The sequence below is a fragment of the Tursiops truncatus genome, chromosome 3 (genome assembly GCF_011762595.2).
Source record: "Tursiops truncatus isolate mTurTru1 chromosome 3, mTurTru1.mat.Y, whole genome shotgun sequence".
NCBI classification, from domain to species: domain Eukaryota; kingdom Metazoa; phylum Chordata; class Mammalia; order Artiodactyla; family Delphinidae; genus Tursiops; species Tursiops truncatus.
Genome location: NC_047036.1, coordinates 155443725 through 155461537, shown reverse-complemented (window position 1 = coordinate 155461537; position 17813 = coordinate 155443725). Strand labels below are relative to the sequence as shown.

The 17813-nt window shown below is 58.6% G+C and overlaps 3 protein-coding genes across 16 annotated transcripts; 2 read left to right on the top strand and 1 right to left on the bottom strand.

The window, feature by feature from the left end:
- Window positions 1-68: 68 nt before the first annotated feature.
- Window positions 69-9283, bottom strand: GUK1 (guanylate kinase 1). Of its 10 annotated transcripts, none has more exons than XM_073802928.1 (10): window positions 9146-9283; window positions 8530-8682; window positions 7708-7766; window positions 2822-2935; window positions 2531-2562; window positions 2326-2422; window positions 953-1091; window positions 794-878; window positions 524-639; window positions 69-383 (listed from the first exon to the last, which is right to left on the bottom strand). In XM_073802928.1, exons 2-10 carry the CDS (start codon window positions 8572-8574, stop codon window positions 348-350), a joined length of 723 nt encoding a protein of 240 aa, XP_073659029.1. In that variant the 5' UTR covers window positions 8575-8682; window positions 9146-9283; the 3' UTR covers window positions 69-347. The 10 variants fall into 10 exon arrangements, with proteins under 10 accessions (XP_073659029.1, XP_073659030.1, XP_033709606.1 ...); XM_073802929.1 differs by having other exon boundaries at window positions 524-609; XM_033853715.2 differs by lacking the exon at window positions 953-1091 and having other exon boundaries at window positions 2531-2572.
- Window positions 9284-9308: 25 nt separating this feature from the next.
- On the top strand, window positions 9309-13399 carry MRPL55 (mitochondrial ribosomal protein L55). Of its 4 annotated transcripts, none has more exons than XM_019937389.3 (4): window positions 9309-9448; window positions 10278-10358; window positions 12561-12765; window positions 13169-13399. In XM_019937389.3, the coding sequence occupies exons 2-4, from the start codon at window positions 10333-10335 to the stop codon at window positions 13316-13318; spliced, it is 381 nt and encodes a 126-aa protein (XP_019792948.1). In that variant the 5' UTR covers window positions 9309-9448; window positions 10278-10332; the 3' UTR covers window positions 13319-13399. The 4 variants fall into 4 exon arrangements, with proteins under 4 accessions (XP_019792948.1, XP_004329487.1, XP_019792949.1 ...); XM_004329439.4 differs by having other exon boundaries at window positions 9311-9448; window positions 10281-10358; XM_019937390.2 differs by lacking the exon at window positions 9309-9448 and adding an exon at window positions 9935-9950.
- A 1844-nt stretch (window positions 13400-15243) lies between these two features.
- Window positions 15244-17502, top strand: C3H1orf35 (chromosome 3 C1orf35 homolog). Of its 2 annotated transcripts, XM_033853709.2 has the most exons (8): window positions 15245-15431; window positions 15522-15672; window positions 15807-15852; window positions 15945-16024; window positions 16235-16307; window positions 16500-16585; window positions 17096-17221; window positions 17304-17502. In XM_033853709.2, the coding sequence occupies exons 1-8, from the start codon at window positions 15338-15340 to the stop codon at window positions 17359-17361; spliced, it is 714 nt and encodes a 237-aa protein (XP_033709600.1). In that variant the 5' UTR covers window positions 15245-15337; the 3' UTR covers window positions 17362-17502. The 2 variants fall into 2 exon arrangements, with proteins under 2 accessions (XP_073659034.1, XP_033709600.1); XM_073802933.1 differs by lacking the exons at window positions 15807-15852; window positions 15945-16024 and having other exon boundaries at window positions 15244-15431.
- Window positions 17503-17813: the final 311 nt, after the last annotated feature.

Genomic DNA, 17813 nt, shown 5'->3' with positions numbered 1-17813 from the left:
GTGGGGGGTGGGTCTGGAGTGGTATACCGTGGCCCCACCCACCCAGGGCCATGATCCAAGGGCTCAAGGACACTCTAACCCAGCAGTTTTTTATTTGGATGTTGGCCCAGCTTCCATGGGAGGGGGGTTGATAGGGCAGGGTGGGGAGGAAGCCTAGAAAGGGACATGGGGAGAGGGGGTGAGAGAAAAGTCCTCCAGTCACGGTGGGGGAGTGAGGGAAGATACGCAGCACCCCAAACCCTGGGTGCTAGCTGAGGTGAGCAGAGCCACCGCCGGAGATCCTGGCCCGCTGCAGGTGGGTGCCAGGCCCTAGGCCCCACCTGAGGAGTTATAGCCGGTGGACCTGCTCAGGAGTGACCAGTTGCTTGAGCCTTCTTTATTTCCTGCCGGGGAGAAAGGAAGAGAGGCTGGGAAAAGGAAGAGGGTCTCGCCCAGGGCCTGGGGCCGCCATATCACCTGTCCCAGCCTATTTTCCCCGTTTGCCAGACAGAGGTCTGAGGCCCCACCTCCACTCCCAGCCCACCTCGGAGAGCGCCTCCTTCAGGGCCCAGTAGGCCTTGTCCAGACTGTCGTTGACGATGATCAGGTCAAACAGGCCGGGCTCCTCGCCTGAGGGTGGGGGCAGGGTCAGTGGAGGCTCTGGTGACAGAGGAGGGGGTCCGGGGACCCTTCACGTGGACCACAGTGCTGGGTGATGGCTCCAGCCCTCCTCTGCCCCTTGCTGGGTGGGACTGTTCTACTGTGGGGGTTGGAGAGGGTCCAGGGACACGGAGGGATAGGTGCCCACACTCACTGCTCTCCATGTCAGCCCGGGCAGCAGCCAGACGCTTAGCCAGGCTCTCCTCCGTCTCTGTGTTCCGCTGCCGCAGCCGCTGCTCCTGAGACGAAGTATGAAAGTCAGAAGGTCAGAGCCTCCAGGGTTGCCCCCCCGCCCTCCTCCCTCAGCCCCCACCAGGACATCCAGTGAGGGTGGCTGCACAAAGATGTAGACGGGCCGCAGGTCGGTCTTCTTGATGTTGCGCACGCCCTGCAGGTCCACATCCAGCACGCAGATGCGGTTCATGGCCTGCACGGCCCGCACAGCTGCTTTGCTGGGGGATGATAGGAGGGGGGCTACTCAGCTGTGGGCTCCTGAGGCCCTAGCAGACCCCATGGCCTCGAAGAGCCTCAGTGGGACCATCTACTGCCCACCCCTTGCTCTGGGCCTCTCTGGGGGTGCCCACAGGGGCCCACCCTAACTGTGGCATCTGCTCCCTCTTTCTGGAAGTACTCCCTGAGCAACCCTTGCACAAGGGGGCCCTCTGCTGGTCTGGTGTGGCAGTAGGGAGAGGCACCTTCAGACCCTGGCCCAGGGCCTCTCCTCCTGGCACCTGCTCCCAGGCCCCACACCACTCCATCACCCCAATCAGTCCCACCCGCCAAGCATGCCTCCAGAAGTTTCTGGCATCACCCCCCTGGATCGTGCCCTCAGGCTAGCGATGGCGACCACCCTCCCATATCCTGCATGCTGGGGCCCTGCTTGGAGAGGGATGCCCTGGCTATGGCCCCCACAGAACTACACGGCACGCCCTTGGGCTTCCTCATCCCCTGGCCACCCTTTGTAGGCCTTGGCCCCTCACCCTAGGGTCACCACGTGCCATGTGCTCCTCATCCACTGGGGGCACTGCCCCTCAGCAGGCACTGAGTGTCCCCACAGTGGCCAAATGACCCCACTTGGCAGCCCACCACTCTTCCCATCTGCACCTGGGGCAGAGTATGCTGGGTCCTGTGGGGTCCCTGCCTCACCCAGCTAGGTGGCTCAGGGACAGGCTATGCACAGAGGCACGCCTGCCTGTGTCAAGGCACTGCTTCCAGGCCTTGCAAGCCAGGTGCGAGGAGCCAGCAAAGACCCTGCTCTGGTGGGTTGTTGGGAGGGGCAGCTGCTGTTGTGCCAGGGACCCTCTCAGGCTACCCCAGGGGTTGGAGGTGGGGGGGGGGGAGTGCAACTTGCCGACCTATGAGACCCAGGTCCTCCAAGTCCTCATTGCATACCAGGCCCTCGTGTGGCCCACTGTTCTCACAGCAGCCTGGCCAGGTAGACACAAGTGGGGCTGGGCCAGGAGGGAGTGGCCCAGAGAGCCCTGACTGTGGCTGCATCCTGACCCCTGGGGGGCTGGGTCCCTTGCCCCAACTGCCCAGACAGCCCACAGAAAGAAACCCCCCACCTGGGGCCCAGCCAAGGGGAGACCCGCTGCTCAGTGCCCACAGAGAGATATCCCTGCCTGGGCTGCCCACTCTAGGTTCCTGAGAGAACTGGAGGAAGGGAGGGCCCCAAGCATGGCCCACCTGGTCCCATACAAGTTCCCTGAGAACTCGGCATGCTCGATGAAGTCTCCTGCGGCAATGTCCCGCTGCATCACCTCCCTGGTCACAAAGTAGTAATCTGCAAAGGAGGAGGAGCTGATGGGGAGACTGAGGCCTCATGCATCACTCTGACAAAGGGAGGGCTGCTCCACTCCTGTGCTGGAGCACTGAGGCTGGCCAAGCTCACCTTTGCCGTTCTCCTCTCCTGGCCTCGGGTCCCTTGTGGTGTCTAGGAACAAGTACCAGTGACTGACTTGGGACAACACCTGGAGCCCCAGGCATCCCATCCCCAGGGCCTTGCCCACAGGGCCTGGCTCAGCCCATCTCGGGGTGTGGGAGAGGAGGCTCCAGGTTAGGGTCAGCAGTGTGGGGGCTTCCGCCCCACCGTGTGGGAGTGTGGGGGGCTTCAGAGCATGTCAGCAGGGGTCCCCGCCCCCAGCTTCCTTGAGACCCTCCCCCACCTCCCCTGGGGCCTCACGGGACACGCTGAAGCCGAAGATGCTGCTGTGTTCCTGCAGGAGTCTCTTCAGTAGGGTGCTCTTCCCAGCCCCTGAGGGTCCACTCAGGACAACGGGCCTTGGTCCTGACATCCCTGTAGCGGGGGACAGGGGAGACAAATATCAGCAGGGCCTTGCTCCCTATGGAAGTGGGCGAGGTGGCTGCAGTGCCCCCACCTCTGCCCCAAGTGAATTCACCCCAGAAATTGGGCAGAGCTGTGGGCAGTCACTCAGAGCCATGCTCAAACCCTGGCTATGCCTCCCTTTGGGCGTGCTACCTGGTAATACATGCACTGACCACAAACGTGTGGCCTCCCCAGCTGTCCACTCCTATCCCACCGTCAAGGAGCTCCTGGGAGGGGCATGTCCGGGTCCCAATTCCTGTGTCTCCTGGCACCACACCCCAGAGGTGCCCTTGGTCAAGGTCAGCGGAACCCAAGCTCTGTTCTGGGAACTTCCACTGAAAAGCAAGGGGCTGACCACAAACGACCACAGCTTCCTGACTCCCCTTCTCTGATACTTGGGTCTCATGAAGCCAGCAGGAGAGCAATGGGTGCCACCCTCCCAGCTCATAGCACAGGGCTCAGACACCTGCCACAGGTGAACACGCCGAGGGCAGGAATAGTGGGGGAGCTCTGGAAGCATCAGCTTAGCCTGCTCTGTGCCCATCGGATCACCCCAGCACCCCTCATACAGGACCTACCTTCTGCGTGGGGTGCAGCCTCTGTGCTCACCTTGGGGCTGCTCGGGATGAGCTGAGAGGAGAGTGGTAATCCTTGCCTGCTCCCCACCCTCTAAGCACTAAATCCCTCCCAGGGCAGCCAGCACCACCTGCTCAGCAGAGGGCAAAGGCTGCTCCTCACCCTAGAGATGCGCACTTGCCCACCCAGCCACATGAACAAGATGGGCTGAGGAAGGTCAGGTGCATCTGGAGCCTCAGAAGACAGGAATCGAGGCAGGCACTGAGCTAGGGGGCTGGGAGGCTATGTGTTGCTCCGGAGGGAGACCCTGGGAGGGCGTGTGGTGAGCTGGCCTACACCAGCAGGGCTCTGTCTGTGGGGTGCCTGGTAAGGTGTGGAGGAGCAGTCAGTGGCCAGCAGACCAGCGATGAGGCCCAGGAGGGACAGGCCACTCTGCTTGGGGACACCCAGTCATCTAGCCCAGGGCAGCTCTCCAGCCGGGCCCCAGGTGGTCACTGCTTCCCTAATCCGCAATGAGGCGAACCTGGGTAATCTGGCTAAAGCATAGCTAGCTATTCTGGGACCATCATGCCATATGCAAACACCCCGGAGAAGGAGTCGGGAAACAGATACGTTCCCCTGCTGAAGAGAGATAGAAGAAATGGACCCAGAGGAGCTCATCAATTACCTGTCACTTCTAAGTGACCCGTTCTTAGTTCCCTTGTCTCTTCCAAGTTTCCTATTACAACAGTACACCGTTTTTATCTAGCAACGGTCCCACTGGACTCCCAACTCCTTTCTGGTGTCTTGACTTTCCCACCCAGACACAGTGCCACCATACAAATGCCCACATGTGTGTGTGTCCGACTGTAAGCCCACTGCTGTTGCGGCCCAATAGACCGCAGCCCCCGCCCTACCCTAAGGACTGGTGCATGGGAAGGTCTCATCTCTGGCTCACTGTTGGCCTTCACAAAGTTCCTTCCTTTGCAGAATGAATGTCCTGTGGGCAACCCAGCCCACCCCCCTGAGTCTGTCCTGACTTGACAGTGAGTGACCACGGTTGTGGAGAGAGCTACGTCGGGGTGGAGGGGCATAGGAGGACAGAGGAGATATTGGGGGCCAGTCAGTCCCTGAGTAAGGTTGCTGCTCCTAGAGGAGCCCTGGCAAGAGAAAGGCAATGGAGGCTGGGGTCTGCCACCACACTGCCTGGCCTCTGGACTGGGCCGAGTCACCGCCGCACACACACTGCCTCCCCACCTTGCAAGCAGGAGGGCTGTGGTTGTTCAGCAGTGTAGGTCTTCCCAGGACCCGGCAGCATGTAGACGCCACAGGAATGTGAGTTTCTCCAGGGCGGGGGCAACATCAAGTGGACACATGGCAATGCTCACAAGAGATGGACCAGAAAGCCTACCTGGGCCCTGCTCAGAGCAACAAACCCTCAACTCAGTGGATGCAGCTGGTGCCCTCTGGATCCAACTTGGGGTATCCACCTCCAGGGAGGGGAGGACCCATCCTGCTTATCTATGAAGAAGCCCCTCAGGAACACTATGCTCCTTTGCCAACTTGAACAGGTGCCCCGCCCTCACATCCCACAGCCCTCAACTGTAAACCTGCCAGCAACACCCAGAGGCTACATGGTCTTGACCTGCCCTGTGCCTCCAGGCCAGCACACAGGCCCCTAACATGTTTCCCTGGCAGTTCCTGCCCTGTCCCCCATGCCTGCAATCATGGCCAGATGTTGTGGTCATAAGCTCTAACATCTGGACACTGCAAACCTACATAGGGAAGACATGTCTTCAATCAGGACCAAACGCTACACGTGGAAGTCCCAGCGCCTGAAACCCTCAAGGAGCATGCTGTGCACAAGTCTTACTCATCATCTTACCTGGTTTCTATCTGGCTTTCTACCCCATGTTGTGAACCCTGGGGGCATGGGCACGGCACCTGCATCCCACTGAGACCTCCCATCCCCAGCCCAACAACCACTGGCAGTAAGCAGCAGGTATGTACGCACGCATGGGGATTGGCTGATGGCTGCAAAGTTCACTCCCTGCCTGGGTCCAAATCATCACCCTACCCTGCCAGCCCACTCCTCACAGGGTATCCTCCTGAGCCCCAACCTGCCCCTCAAGTCCAGGCCCCAGGCCTTCCCAGTGCTGGCCATCCATCGTGCCCTCCTTCAAAGGTTACACTACTGATGACAAGGGGAGGGGGCACCCACCTAGCACCACTGCCTTGAGGTGGGTGGGATCCAGAGTCCTTCCTCTCGTGGGGCTCCTCCCTGAGGTCACCTCCTCTTAGCACAAGGGCCCGAGCCACAGTGACCACATCGGAGTGGACTAGCCCTGCAGAAGGCACTTGGGTAGTTGCTGGGTACTGGGCTCCACCCAGTGATCATGGTGATAGAGTGCTCACTAAAGCCACCTTTGACAGGAGCACACTCAGTGTGGGACAGACCTCAGGGCCTCTCAGTCCCAGTGATCAAATGTGCCAGATACCCCTGAGCCTGATTTTGGCCCCAGCAGCTGGTAGAACTGATTGGCAGTTAGGAATGCTCTGTATCCTCTACTCCTTGACTATTCCACCATTCTGAACCCCAGCTTCCTGGAAAGAAACTGGAAATTTCACAAGGACAGCAATAAGGATCAGGGATGCAATTTCTGTAGGAGTCGCTGGTGCAAGCCTGTGCATTCTGGAATGCTCTCTGCTGGAACCCCTCACGAGGAGCTCCTCAGGCAGCCCTGGAAGGCTTGCCTCGAGAAGCATTTCCTGCTCTCCTTCTTGCTTTCACCTGCCTTCCCGCCCTGTCCCAAGGGCTGGGCATGGCCACCACCCCACTTCCCTCCCCACTCCTCCATGAGACACTAAGACAAGGTGCAACCCTCTGAGGATACACAGAAGAGAAAGTCAAACCCCATCAGCCCTCTTGCGAAACACAAGCCACAAGACATGAGTTGATCTGGGTTAGGATAGCTGGTCATGCCCTATCCCCCAAAAAGGCTGTGTGGGACAGGAGGACTACGCTGGCCTTGGCCTCAGGTGCTCCGTGTGTGGGACATGTCCTGGCCCAATGACCTTAAGAAACCACTTAACCTTCAAGAACCTGACTTGAAGTGGGAGAGCCACAACGCAGCCAGCGATTTTCTTCTCACCTCCTCTCCCGGCAGTGGGGTGAGCCCATGCCTTCCCTGAGAGGAAGCCTGTCCTTCAAAAGTGTTGGCAAGAAGCCACACTATGGAGGACTCAGGCCTGTCATGGCACTACACAGCTGCATCTGGATCTCTTTCCATCAAGGAGAAGAACCGGGACTCAATCCCACGTGAGATCCTCAGTTCTAGCCCTAAGGGAAGGCAGAGGGAGCATGAAAGGGAAAGGGGTCCAGGACATACAAATCATGGAGCAAGAAAAAGCCCAAGCCCTTCTGGTTGGGGCAGCGTTCACTCTCACAGAGAGGGGAACAAAGGTCAAGCACAACCAGGGTCAGCCAGGGACCAGGGAAAACCAAGGCCTGGAACATGCGGGCTCAGCCAGGGACCAGGGGAAATCAAGGCCTGGAACATGCAGGCTCAGCCAGGGACCAGGGGAAACCAAGGCCCAGCACGCACAGGATCAGAGACGGACCCAGGGGGAACAGAGGCCTGGTACACAGGTTCAGCCAGGGGTCAGAGTCCGACTGAAGAGCACCTGCCTCCATACCAGTGCCCCAACAGCTCACCCTCTGTGCTTCCCCTTTTCTCCTTGAGGACTGGGGTCACTTCCTTCCACCCCCAACCACATCATAATACCTTCCTTCTTGCTCTTCCTCAAATCCTCTGAACGTGTTTCTTGGGCTATGCTAAATGTGACGCAAACGATGGAGATCAACAGTTCAAGTGTTTAAAAAAAAAAAGTTTGGGTGTGGCTGAAGAAAAATGTACAACTTCAGAACTTGCAGAATGTGCTCCTCAAATAAACTGCTGATCTTACCAGTTCCAGACAAAGGTCAAGGGCTGGATCAACGTGTTCTCAGAGTCTAAAGGAAAGCCCCAGCAAACTACACCTATCACTGGTGTGGCACCAACCCAGATCACAAGCTGGCCTGGTGTGTGCAGGCAAGTGTGTGGAATTCTTACAAGGAAAGGGCAGAGTGGGGGCTCACGTGGCAGGAAATTCAGCTTGTCAATGATAAGACAGGAAGCCACACCCACCCCACATCCGTCCTGGTGGCGAAGGTGAAGGTTTTCCTGGGTCCCTCACAAGTCATGGTCTGGGAAGTGAAAGAATGACAGAAAAGTCCACATTTGGCCAGGCATGCTGCCAAGGGGCACTCACAGGGGACTCGTGCAAGGCTGACCATGAGAAGCACACCTTGGCCTCCCTCCTCCTGTCCCCGTGGGCCTCATCCCACACTGGCCAGTCATCACCTGAGCTTCCACCTCCTCCACCCTTATCAAAAGACATTGATAACATGTGAGGTGGCACCCCTCACTGCTCCTCCTCAAACCAACATCTGGGTGGAGACTCACTCCCTCTCACTGCTCCCAAAACAATGTCTAAAATCAGCAGATGGGCAGCTCCAGCAACCTAGACTTGGGGTGTCTTGTCCTGAGGGAAGCTGAACCCCAGCTACCATGCCCACGAGTCAGGAAGGCCTGCCACCAACCACCTGCTCCTGCGTGGAGTACCCATATCTGCAATGTCCAGCAGCGCTGGGCTGTGGCGCTGGCCAGGAACCTGTAGCAGTCCCAGGGGCCCTCCTGGCTGGGAGTCCTTGGAGCAGTCAGCTCTGCCCACCTAGGACGCCCCTGCGTTGGCAATATTTGGGAACCAAACATAGCACCAAAGCTGGACCACCGGGAGGGTTTCACAACTGTTATCTGTGCTGCTCCTCTTGAGCTCGGGGTAGACTACATACATCTACAGGCCGGGTGAGCTAATCGGGACTTCTGCGACTCTGCCATACCAGGGGCAACCTAAGGTCTTTCAAAACCCTGATCTCGCAGGGTTTTCGGCTCTGCTGTGTGGCCCACCTTGGAGAGGGGTGTCAGGCTGCTCCCCTCTCTGCCCCCACGCATCCTGCAGGGTCCACAATGGCATCCAGCATGAAGTCCTCAAGCTGCAGGGGTTTTACAAGCTGTTTGGAGCTTCCCGTGCCAGGAGAATTTCCTCCTACATTTTGAGGACTGACACAGGGGAACCACCTTTTAATTTCTCTAAGTAAAATAGTAACTACCAAAAGCAATTCTAAAACACAGACACACGGGATACAACTTCAAAGCGAAGGAAAGCCTCCCTGAATTTGCAAACTCCATGAGAAGACACACTACCCTCTCCTTGTCTACCCTGCTTTGCTCGCTCCGAGACGGAACTCTGGAAACCACTGAGGACCGCCGAGGGCAATTTCGGTGCCTGGCGGGATGACAGAATTCACGAGCACAGCCCCACGAGTCCCTCAGGCAGGTCCACGACACCGGCGCTCAGCACGGGCTCTGGCGGCCCCTCACACGCAAGCAGCGGCGGTCCCCGTCTCTCCTCCGCGGATTCAGACAGCGACACGCGAGCCCGGGACCGGACTCCCCAGGAAGGCCCTCCCGTGGGCCTGCGCACGCCCGGACCTCCGCCCCCACGCGAGGGGCCCCCACTCACCGTCCGAGGGGACCCGGCCCAGGGCGGCCGCTGCCAGCCCGGCCAGCGGGCGCCGCAGCATGAAGGGCCGCCGCCACCGCCCGCGGGGACGTACGTCACAGAGTAGCGCCGCACCGGCCTCTCTCCGCCCCTCAGAGAAGCACTTCAGCGCTGCGCCGGACCCGCCTCAGCCAGCGGGCAAGCTGGTCAGAGCTGCGCCGGCCTCGCCCCGCCTTTCAAGGCTGTACGTCAGCGCAGCACGACGCTGCGCCCGCCGGATGACGTTATGGCGGTGCTGCAGAAGAACTGAAAGCCGCGTTTACGGTGATTGTGGATTGGGCTCTGGCTAGTCCGGCGCCCGATTGGCCAGTGGCGGCCTGGCCGCTGGTCCTCGAGGCCGCTCCGGAGGGTGGCAAGTTGGTGCCGGAAAGGCGCCGCGTCGCGCGGGTTTTGGAGGGCTTCCCCCAAGGGAGGGTCCGGGCCCCGCCGCAAGCCGCCCTCGAGGGCGAGAGAATGGGCGGGTATCGCTTGGGAGGTTTATAGCATTTCGTTGTCCTGCTGAGTCACGTCCTAAGGCGGAAGGAAGCCTGCAGGTGCCCTGCCCTGACTGGGGATAGCGAGGCAAACCTTCTCATCGCGGCCGGGAGGGCTCTTTTCCTGGGGTCTGAATGTCTGTTACATCAGGTATTCGACATTTGAAACAACAGGTTTGTCACCGCGGAAACCTCAGTTTCCCTGGGACTCAAGGTTTAGTAAGCCGCGGCTGCCCTTTTGTAATCTTTACCTCGCTGGATTTTGTGAGAATGCAATGACCTTGGAAAACAAGGTATGAGCTAGTCTTCGCCGTTTACGTTGCATTCCATCCTCAGAGTGGCTCCCGTGACTCAGCAACCCACCACAAAGGTCCCGGGCCCTGCTGCAGACGTACTAAGTCAGAGTTTTGGGGAGTAGGACTGGGGCATCTCCGGGTCAAAAACGTTCCACAGGTGATTCTAATGCCAGGTCAGGGCTGGAAGCCTGATAGGTTACTGGGCAAGACTGGCACTGACCTGGTAATTTCTCGGAGACCAATTTGTTCCTGGCTGGGATTTGGTGAGAATCAGTTAGGTGGAAAAGCCTGCCTTTTAAAAAGGTCTCTCATTTCTTTGCCTAGCAGGTCACACACTGGGCCAGTGACTGACCCTGGGCTTTCACGTGCTGCAGGAGGAATGGTGGCCAAGGGCAGACTGTTTGGGTAAGCACGGACTTCCAGGCCTCTTGGGACTGCTGTAATGGGGCCACCCAAAGAATGCCAACTCAAGAGCCTTAGGGTCTGCTGCCTCAGGAAAACCTCCAGAGCCAGTGTGTTTATCTAGAGAATACATACAAGTACATATGTGTGGACACCTTAAGTGTTGAAGGAGGAATGGAAGTGACTTGTGAGTACCTGGCACCAAACAGATGTGATGGTGGTCACTGTCCTATTCAGAGCCTGCGGGCCAGCCATGGAGAAGATCATGGCCTTCCTTCTCTTACCACCAGAACTGCCTCCCCGTCTGCATGTTCCTCTCACTCCCTGGTCTCCCCCAGGTGAGAAGTATTGATGGAGGAGAAAATGAATGTAGGTTTTGAATTGTTTCTGTGGAATCTAGAGAGAGGGATGTGGCACCTGAAGCTGTGGGTTAGTATGAAGATGGAGAAGGGACTCGGGCTGCAGCGTTCCCAGGAGGGCCCTCATTGCTGGAGAAGGTTCATGTTGGAACTGCAGCTGCTATTTGGTGGGAAAACATCCACTCTTTCCCCTCAAGGGTTGACTCCAGCCCCTTCCAGAAGCCTCCTGAGTCACCAACCCCAGGTTCTCTGGAGCAGCTGTGCCCTTGGGCTCCCTGGTGCTGCTTAGGTACAGGCCCTGCCCAACTGACTGCAGGTTCCTCTGGTGCTGGAGTTTGCCCACCACCTCCTTTCTCCAGTCTTGCACTTTTGGAGGCAGGGACTGGATTCATTTTGCCAAAATTTACAAGCACTTAGCTAGGGAGGGTCTGGGACTTGATAGCAAATAAGATGCAATTCTTGCCCCAGGCCATCAGGCTAGTGGAGGAGATGGGCCCTCAGCCTGAGGTGTCAGCTGGGGAGTGCAGGGGGTGGTGGGAACCACAACCAAAGCAGAGGCTGCCATACTGTGGCTGTGCGTGGCCCATGTGCTCATGCTGGCTGCTTTGTGGAGAGAGAAGTCCTGAAAGTCTGGTGGGAGCTACTGAAGTGATGTGAATATCAGGTTTTTAGAATCACTACCCACAAAGCAGGAGAACTTAACTGGAATTGAAATGGGGACCAGGTGGGAGGCTGTTGGGAAGGTCTGCAATGATGTGACTGCCCATGCAGTGAGGGGTTTGGGAAAAGGCACATGGTGAGTGTGCAGGATGCCTGTCCACCGTGAGTGTTCAAAAGAATGCCAGGAGAAGAAGGTCACTTCCAGAGTACCCGACAATTCCAGGAAATTCTGGTACTTGTTTGAATGCATTCTTCCTCAAACCTGTGAGGGAGGAAACGGATGGACTGAGGCACAGCCTGGGGCTCTGAATTCAAGTTTGCATGAAAGCCAGCCTGGAAGGGACTTTGGGGCGGGGGGTCACAGGGAAAGGCTGGGACAGGGAAATCGAGGTCCCGAGTGGGTGAGACAAACGTGGGGTCACGTGGCTGGGTAGAGTGGGGCATGAAGAGTACCTAGCCCTTTCCTGTCACCTTGGAGCATGTGCTCTGCTGTGTGCGGGAGGGCTGAGCTCCCACCACACTCAGAAGCCAAGTGGACCAGTTGTCTCGGTCTGCTTGGGCTGACCTAGCAGAACACCACAGACCAGGCAGCTTAAGAAAGCTGGAAGTCTGAGATTAGGGTGCCAGCAGGGTTCTGGTGAAGTCTCTCTTCCTGGTTCAGAGATGGCTGCCTTCTTGCAGTGTCCTCATATGGAGGAGAGAGTTAGCTCTCTGGTCTCTTCCTCTTATAAGGGCACCAATCCTACTGGGGGGACCCTACCCTCACGACCTCATCTAATCCAAATCACCACCCAAAGGTCCCACCTCCTGACACCATCTCACGGGGGGTTAGGGCTTCAATGTGTGAATGGGGAAGGGGGCGTGGGATGGACTCAAATGGTCAGTCCAAGCACCAGGTTTGCAGTCCCCTGGAAGTCAGCTTCCCACTCAATGTTGTAGTCTAGCACCCTAGCTATGGGGCCAGGCCTCACCAGAGACACCCACCAGGGTCCTGGCTGTGGACTCTGTCCTCACCCATCTGAGAGCTTTGTGGGCTCACCCCTGCAGCCTCTTTCTGGTTGTGGGGTGGAGCTACTCTGACCACATCCTGCCCTGGTGCGGGTTGCTGTGTGCCCCCATAGGAGCTGGGCTGCGTGGCCACTCTGGTCCTGGCACCAACCGCTGACCAGCACGTGTGTGTCTGCAGCCTGCTCTGGCAGCGTGTGGTGACAGGGGCTGCCCTTGAGAGCCGCCGCCAACTGTATATGTCCTCCCAGCGGGCTGATTGCAACAGAGCCTCACTCACTCGAGTGCACCGGCAGACCTACGCACGCCTCTATCCTGTGCTCCTGGTCAAGCAGGATGGTTCCACCATCCACATCCGCTACCGGGAGCCTCGACAGATACTCACAGTAAGCTTCCTTCCCCAACATTCCCCTGGGGTGCAGGTCTTAGCCTGTAGAAACGGCTCCTCTAGGGGTTCATGGGGTCAGAACCCACCATCACTGGACTGGGGAGGGAAGGCGAGTCATGGGTCAGAATTGTTTGAGGAGAGGGAGGAGGGTGACCTGGAGCTCACTCCACACATCAAGATGAGAAAGCAATAGTGAGGTGTGTATTCAAAAAACTATCACGTCTTGAGAAAACAAGCAGAAAAAGTTTTTTAAAAAATAAAAGCTTCAAAGGGAGAGAAAACCCAACAGAACACATAAGACCTAAACTGTGTGGTAGATGATAACAAGGTGAAGTGGAGACCCTGGAGAACATCCTAGTACACTCCACCTGAGCCATGTACACATCCCTTCCTCCCCGCAGATGCCCGTGGACCTGGACTCTCTGTCCCCAGAGGAGAGGCGTGCACGGTTCCGGAAACGAGAGGCCCAGGTCAAAGAGAAGGAGGAGGAGCCAGAGCTCGGTGACGACTTCGATGTGGAGCAGTACAAGCAGTTTTGGACCAAAAAGTGATGGTGCTTGGGAGCTGCTCTGACCGAGGGGGATGCTGTGGAGCAGGGAGGGGCATGTGTCTTTAAATCATGTGTTCACGAAGCTGTGTCCATCTTGTCTTTCCTTTTCATGTGCCCTAGCCTGAGGGTCTCTACAACTGAGCTGAATGGAGAGCTTAGAATCAGGTCAGTTGTGGTTTTAGGATGAGGTCCAAAGGGCATGTGATCCTTCAACAGTACCGAGGTCATGGGTGCTCTTCCTACTGCAGGGAAGCCTGGCCACTGCTGTACCTGCCCCTCTGGGTCCTGGAGCCCCCTTGGTTCTAGCGCTGCCTTCAGCCTCAGGGCACCAGGGACTCTCCTGGGGGAGCACAGTGGCCACCAAGAATAGGTGGGAGGAGCAGGGTGTCTGGGATCCAAGGACATCTGCACCTAGCCTACAGCTGGCCTGCCCTACCCCTCACCAGGGCTCCCTCAGCCCTACCCAGCACGCAGTGGGAAGGTGCTCCCCATCAAAGGGGCCAAAGGGACTGGCCGCCCCTCTTTGTTAACACCACTGAGGTCTGCAGTGCATTGTAGCTATAATCTGCTAGGCCTTCCAGTTGACTGCTGCCTTTCTGCTCCAGGGGTTGATTTTACCCTGGCAGCCTTCCTGCAAGACCCAAGGGAGCAATTCCCAGCCTTTTTAAGGCAGCTGACCCGGCCCAGGCCTGAGGCTGCTTCTCGTTAGGTCCTTGGTTGTCAGGCTCCTTTTCATAAACCTGAGGGCCAGTTGTAGAGCACTGTCATATAGTAGATGGTGGGGACGGCGTTCTGTTCATGACCTGGGAGGCAGGAGCCAGCAGCCTGTGGGAGATGAACCCTGTACCTTATCTCTAGATCAGAAGGCCAACCCCTTCTGGTCCACTCACCACACCAGCACTGTACAGCTGCACGGGGACGTCCACTGCACTGCACCACCCCCCGGCCCCCACAGCAGCTGTCCACTTCAGGCCCTGCCAACCTGGCTTGCTCAAGGATGCCCCCGGCAGCCGTCAGGCAAGTGAGGGATTCCCCGAGAAAGCAGGTTCAGAGGAAGGCCAGGTGAAAGGCCTCTTCTCATTTAATGTCCTGCCAGCCCATCAGGTGAATTCACTGAGTAACCTGAAGGAGGGCAGTGTCTTGTGAAAGGACTAATACAAAGGGCATACAGAATAACACTCTTGACACCTTGCTGTAAATTCCTCAGAGAACATTTGTTCACCCGACGGTTTCAATTCAGCAGGGGTTGGCTAATAGAGTGGCACCCCTCCACTCACTAGCACCGTTATCACTGAATCTAGTCTGGTTCGCTCTGGTGATAAACGGAACGCGCTTGCCCTACAACTAGCTCAATTTACTTCGGATACTGAGCCATCACCTGACAGCAGCAATGACCGAAACGGTGCCGAATGAGAAGCATCTGCCAACACTTTGTGGGTGACTGAGGCGTTCTCTGCGCTGTCTGGGGAACGAACGCGATGAGGTGTGCTTCCTTGGGAACTGGACACAGCCGGTACCCCCGAGGGCGGAGGACGAGCGGTGCAGGCGCGACCTGACCTTGGCGGCTCCCTGTCTATGGGGCAGCCTGCTACCTGATCGAAACCTCAAGCAGCTATAGCCGGGAAACTCAGTGCGGGTTTGCAGACGTCTCTCCAGTGCCTGCCCCTCTGCCGGCACAGCCAAGGGAACACGGCACACAATGGGAACAGTGACTCTGGGGCGTCACCCACATTATGTGACTTCTAATAACGACTGTCCTGTCATTGGGGTGCCCGGGTCCAGCCTCCGCACCTTTGCCAGCGCCACCGCTGGGCCCGTGGCAGTGCGCAAGCGCTCGGGGGCCGGCACTGAGGCACAGGCGCGCCAGGGCGGGACACCTTCGGGAGGCGAGGGGGGAACAGAGCGCAAGCGCACGGGTTTGGCGCAGGCGTGACGTCACCGCGTGCGACGCGTGAGTGGAAGCGGGGACCTGTGGGGCCTGGGTACCGGGAAGTCCGGAGGTAGAGGGTTGCCTGTTACCATGTTCGGCTCCAGCCGGGGCGGCGTGCGCGGCGGGCAGGACCAGTTCAGCTGGGAGGATGTGAAGACTGATAAGCAGAGGGAGAACTACCTGGGTGAGTGGGGCGCAGGGACCGGGGGCTCGCGGGCTGGGGATGCGCCGACCCGCGGGCCGTGCCGAGCACTCGGCGCTCCGTTCCCCGCAGGCAACTCGCTCATGGCCCCGGTGGGCCGCTGGCAGAAGGGCCGTGACCTCACCTGGTACGCCAAGGGCCGGGAGCACAGCGCGGGTCTGAGTCGGGAGCAGGAGCTGGCGGCTGTGAGGCAGGCGGAGCAGGAGGCGCTCATGGCAGCGCTGTGAGTGCGCCTTGAGAGCTTGGGCCGGGGTGGGGGTGGGGAGGGTGTTGGTTTACCTCCGGGTGGGGGCGCGGCAGGGGCAGGGGCCGAGGCGAGGCCCGCAGCTCCCTGAAGCTCACGCGCGGCCCCCGCAGAGGCTACAAGAACGTAAGGAAGCAGCCCACCGGCCTGAGCAAGGAGGTGAGAGATGGGCCCTCCTGGAGTGCGGGGTCGGGATTGGGAGGGGTCTGACCCTGCGCTGCGGTGAGCACTTGCACTCCCCTCCCCAACAGGACTTTGTTGAAGTCTGTAAGCGGGAAGGCGGTGACCCCGAGAAGGGAGTGGACCGGCTCCTGGGCCTGGGGAGCTCCAGGTGCGGGGCCAGAGGGTCCTTGGGGGCCCCAGAAATCGCGAGGGCGTGGCTCCTCGGGGCTCCGTACTGTCAGCCGCCCAGGTGGACGCTAGCACGGGTCGTCTGGGCGCACCACTTCTCTAGGGAGGCCTGGGGATGGGCGGTCCTCGCCGTGGGTGTGTCTGTGGGGGTGTGTCTCACCATGGGGGGATCTCACCCACGTCCCCGCAGTGGCTCTGCAGGTCGAGTGGCGCTGTCCCGGGAAGACAAAGAGGCTGCTAAGCTGGGGCTTTCAGTGTTCACGGTAACTACCCCCAAACATCCTGGGATCCCATGGTGGGGTGGGGGGCGGTCTGAGTGCCTCTTCCTGTTGAGGGCCATGGGGGCAGGCCGTCTCTCTTTGGGGATACCCTCCCAGCTTCTGGCTGGTTCTCGCCGGTCGGTATGCCAGGGCGCCCCGCACACCCCCTGAGTGGCTTGTGGCTTTTCTCGGCAGCACCACCGCGTGGAGAGCAGTCGGACAGGGACCTCCCCGGCCTCGACCAAAAAGAAGCCTCGGTCAGAGGAGAAGGTGGAGCCGGGGTAAGGCCTCCCAGGGCACAGAACTCACTGTTTTCTCGGCATGTTGGCTGCTTCTCCAGTCAGTGAACTCCCCAGCTCCAGCCCCTTTTTTCTTTTGAGGAGCCTCTGGAGATTCTGAGCCCTGGAGCAGCCTCAGGACTGCCTACCAACCTCCTGCAGGGTCAGGGGCCCTGGAGGAGGATGCTCAGACATGGGCCACTTGTGCGAGGGTCTGGGGAGCACAGGAGGGGGTCACCACCCGGCCCCAAGAGTTGCAGGGGCATCCCAATGGGAAGGCTGGAAGGAGCCATGAGATTGTCAGGTGCTGCCCTGCAGACCTTTCTGCCGTGGTTGGAATGTGTCTGTGATGCCCACCATGGTAGCCACTGGCCACACACGGTACTGAGGAGTTTCCTTTAGTGATTTGAGGTTGAAATGGCTACACATGGTCAGTGGCTACTGTGGTGGCCCCACCCCGGCTAGACCCCCAAAACCCCAGAGGCTCCTGGCACTCCGTATCATCCTTTGCAGCCCTGAAAGCCACAGGAAGAGCAGGAAGGAGAAGAAAAAGAAGAAGAGGCACAAGAAAGAGAAGAGGAGGAAAGAAAAGGAGCACGGGAAGGGGCCGGATTCCTCACAGCCCCCTGCTCCCATCCAGTAGGTGCAGCTGCCTGGGGATGGAGACACAGTGCTGGGCAGGCAGCGGCCCTCACGCCAGGTGTCCCTTGGTCTCCCTTAGGCATGACTCAGACTCCTCGACTTGCTGCAAGAGGAAGCGCAGGCATGACAGCGACTGAGGCCCAGGGATCTGGAGAGCGGGCCTGTGGGGGTCACCCCAGGTCCCCAAAGAGGCTTAGTTGTGGCCAAGTATGGCTACTTCTATTCTTCTTTGTGTTGACTCATTCTTTGTACTTAAATAAACTTATTTTAAGTGGAAAGTGTCTCATACTAAAGGGAAGGTTGCTGTCATGTGTCACAGTAGAACGTGATGTGTGAAAATGTGGTAAATCTCGAGTTCCAGCAAGACTACCTGCAAGCCCATTGGGAGGGGCACTGTCCTTTTGGTGGTCAGCATCCTGGGGTCCCATGTTGGCCTGGTCCCCTGCATCAACTTCAGGTGTACCAAGAGCTCCGGGTCATGTGTGGCCAGCAGGGAAGGCAGAGGGGCCAAAGAGTGCTCAGCTGCAGGTAGGTGAGCATGCTAGAAGGGGCAGCCTGGGCATTTAGATCATGGGGAGCTGGACTTGTA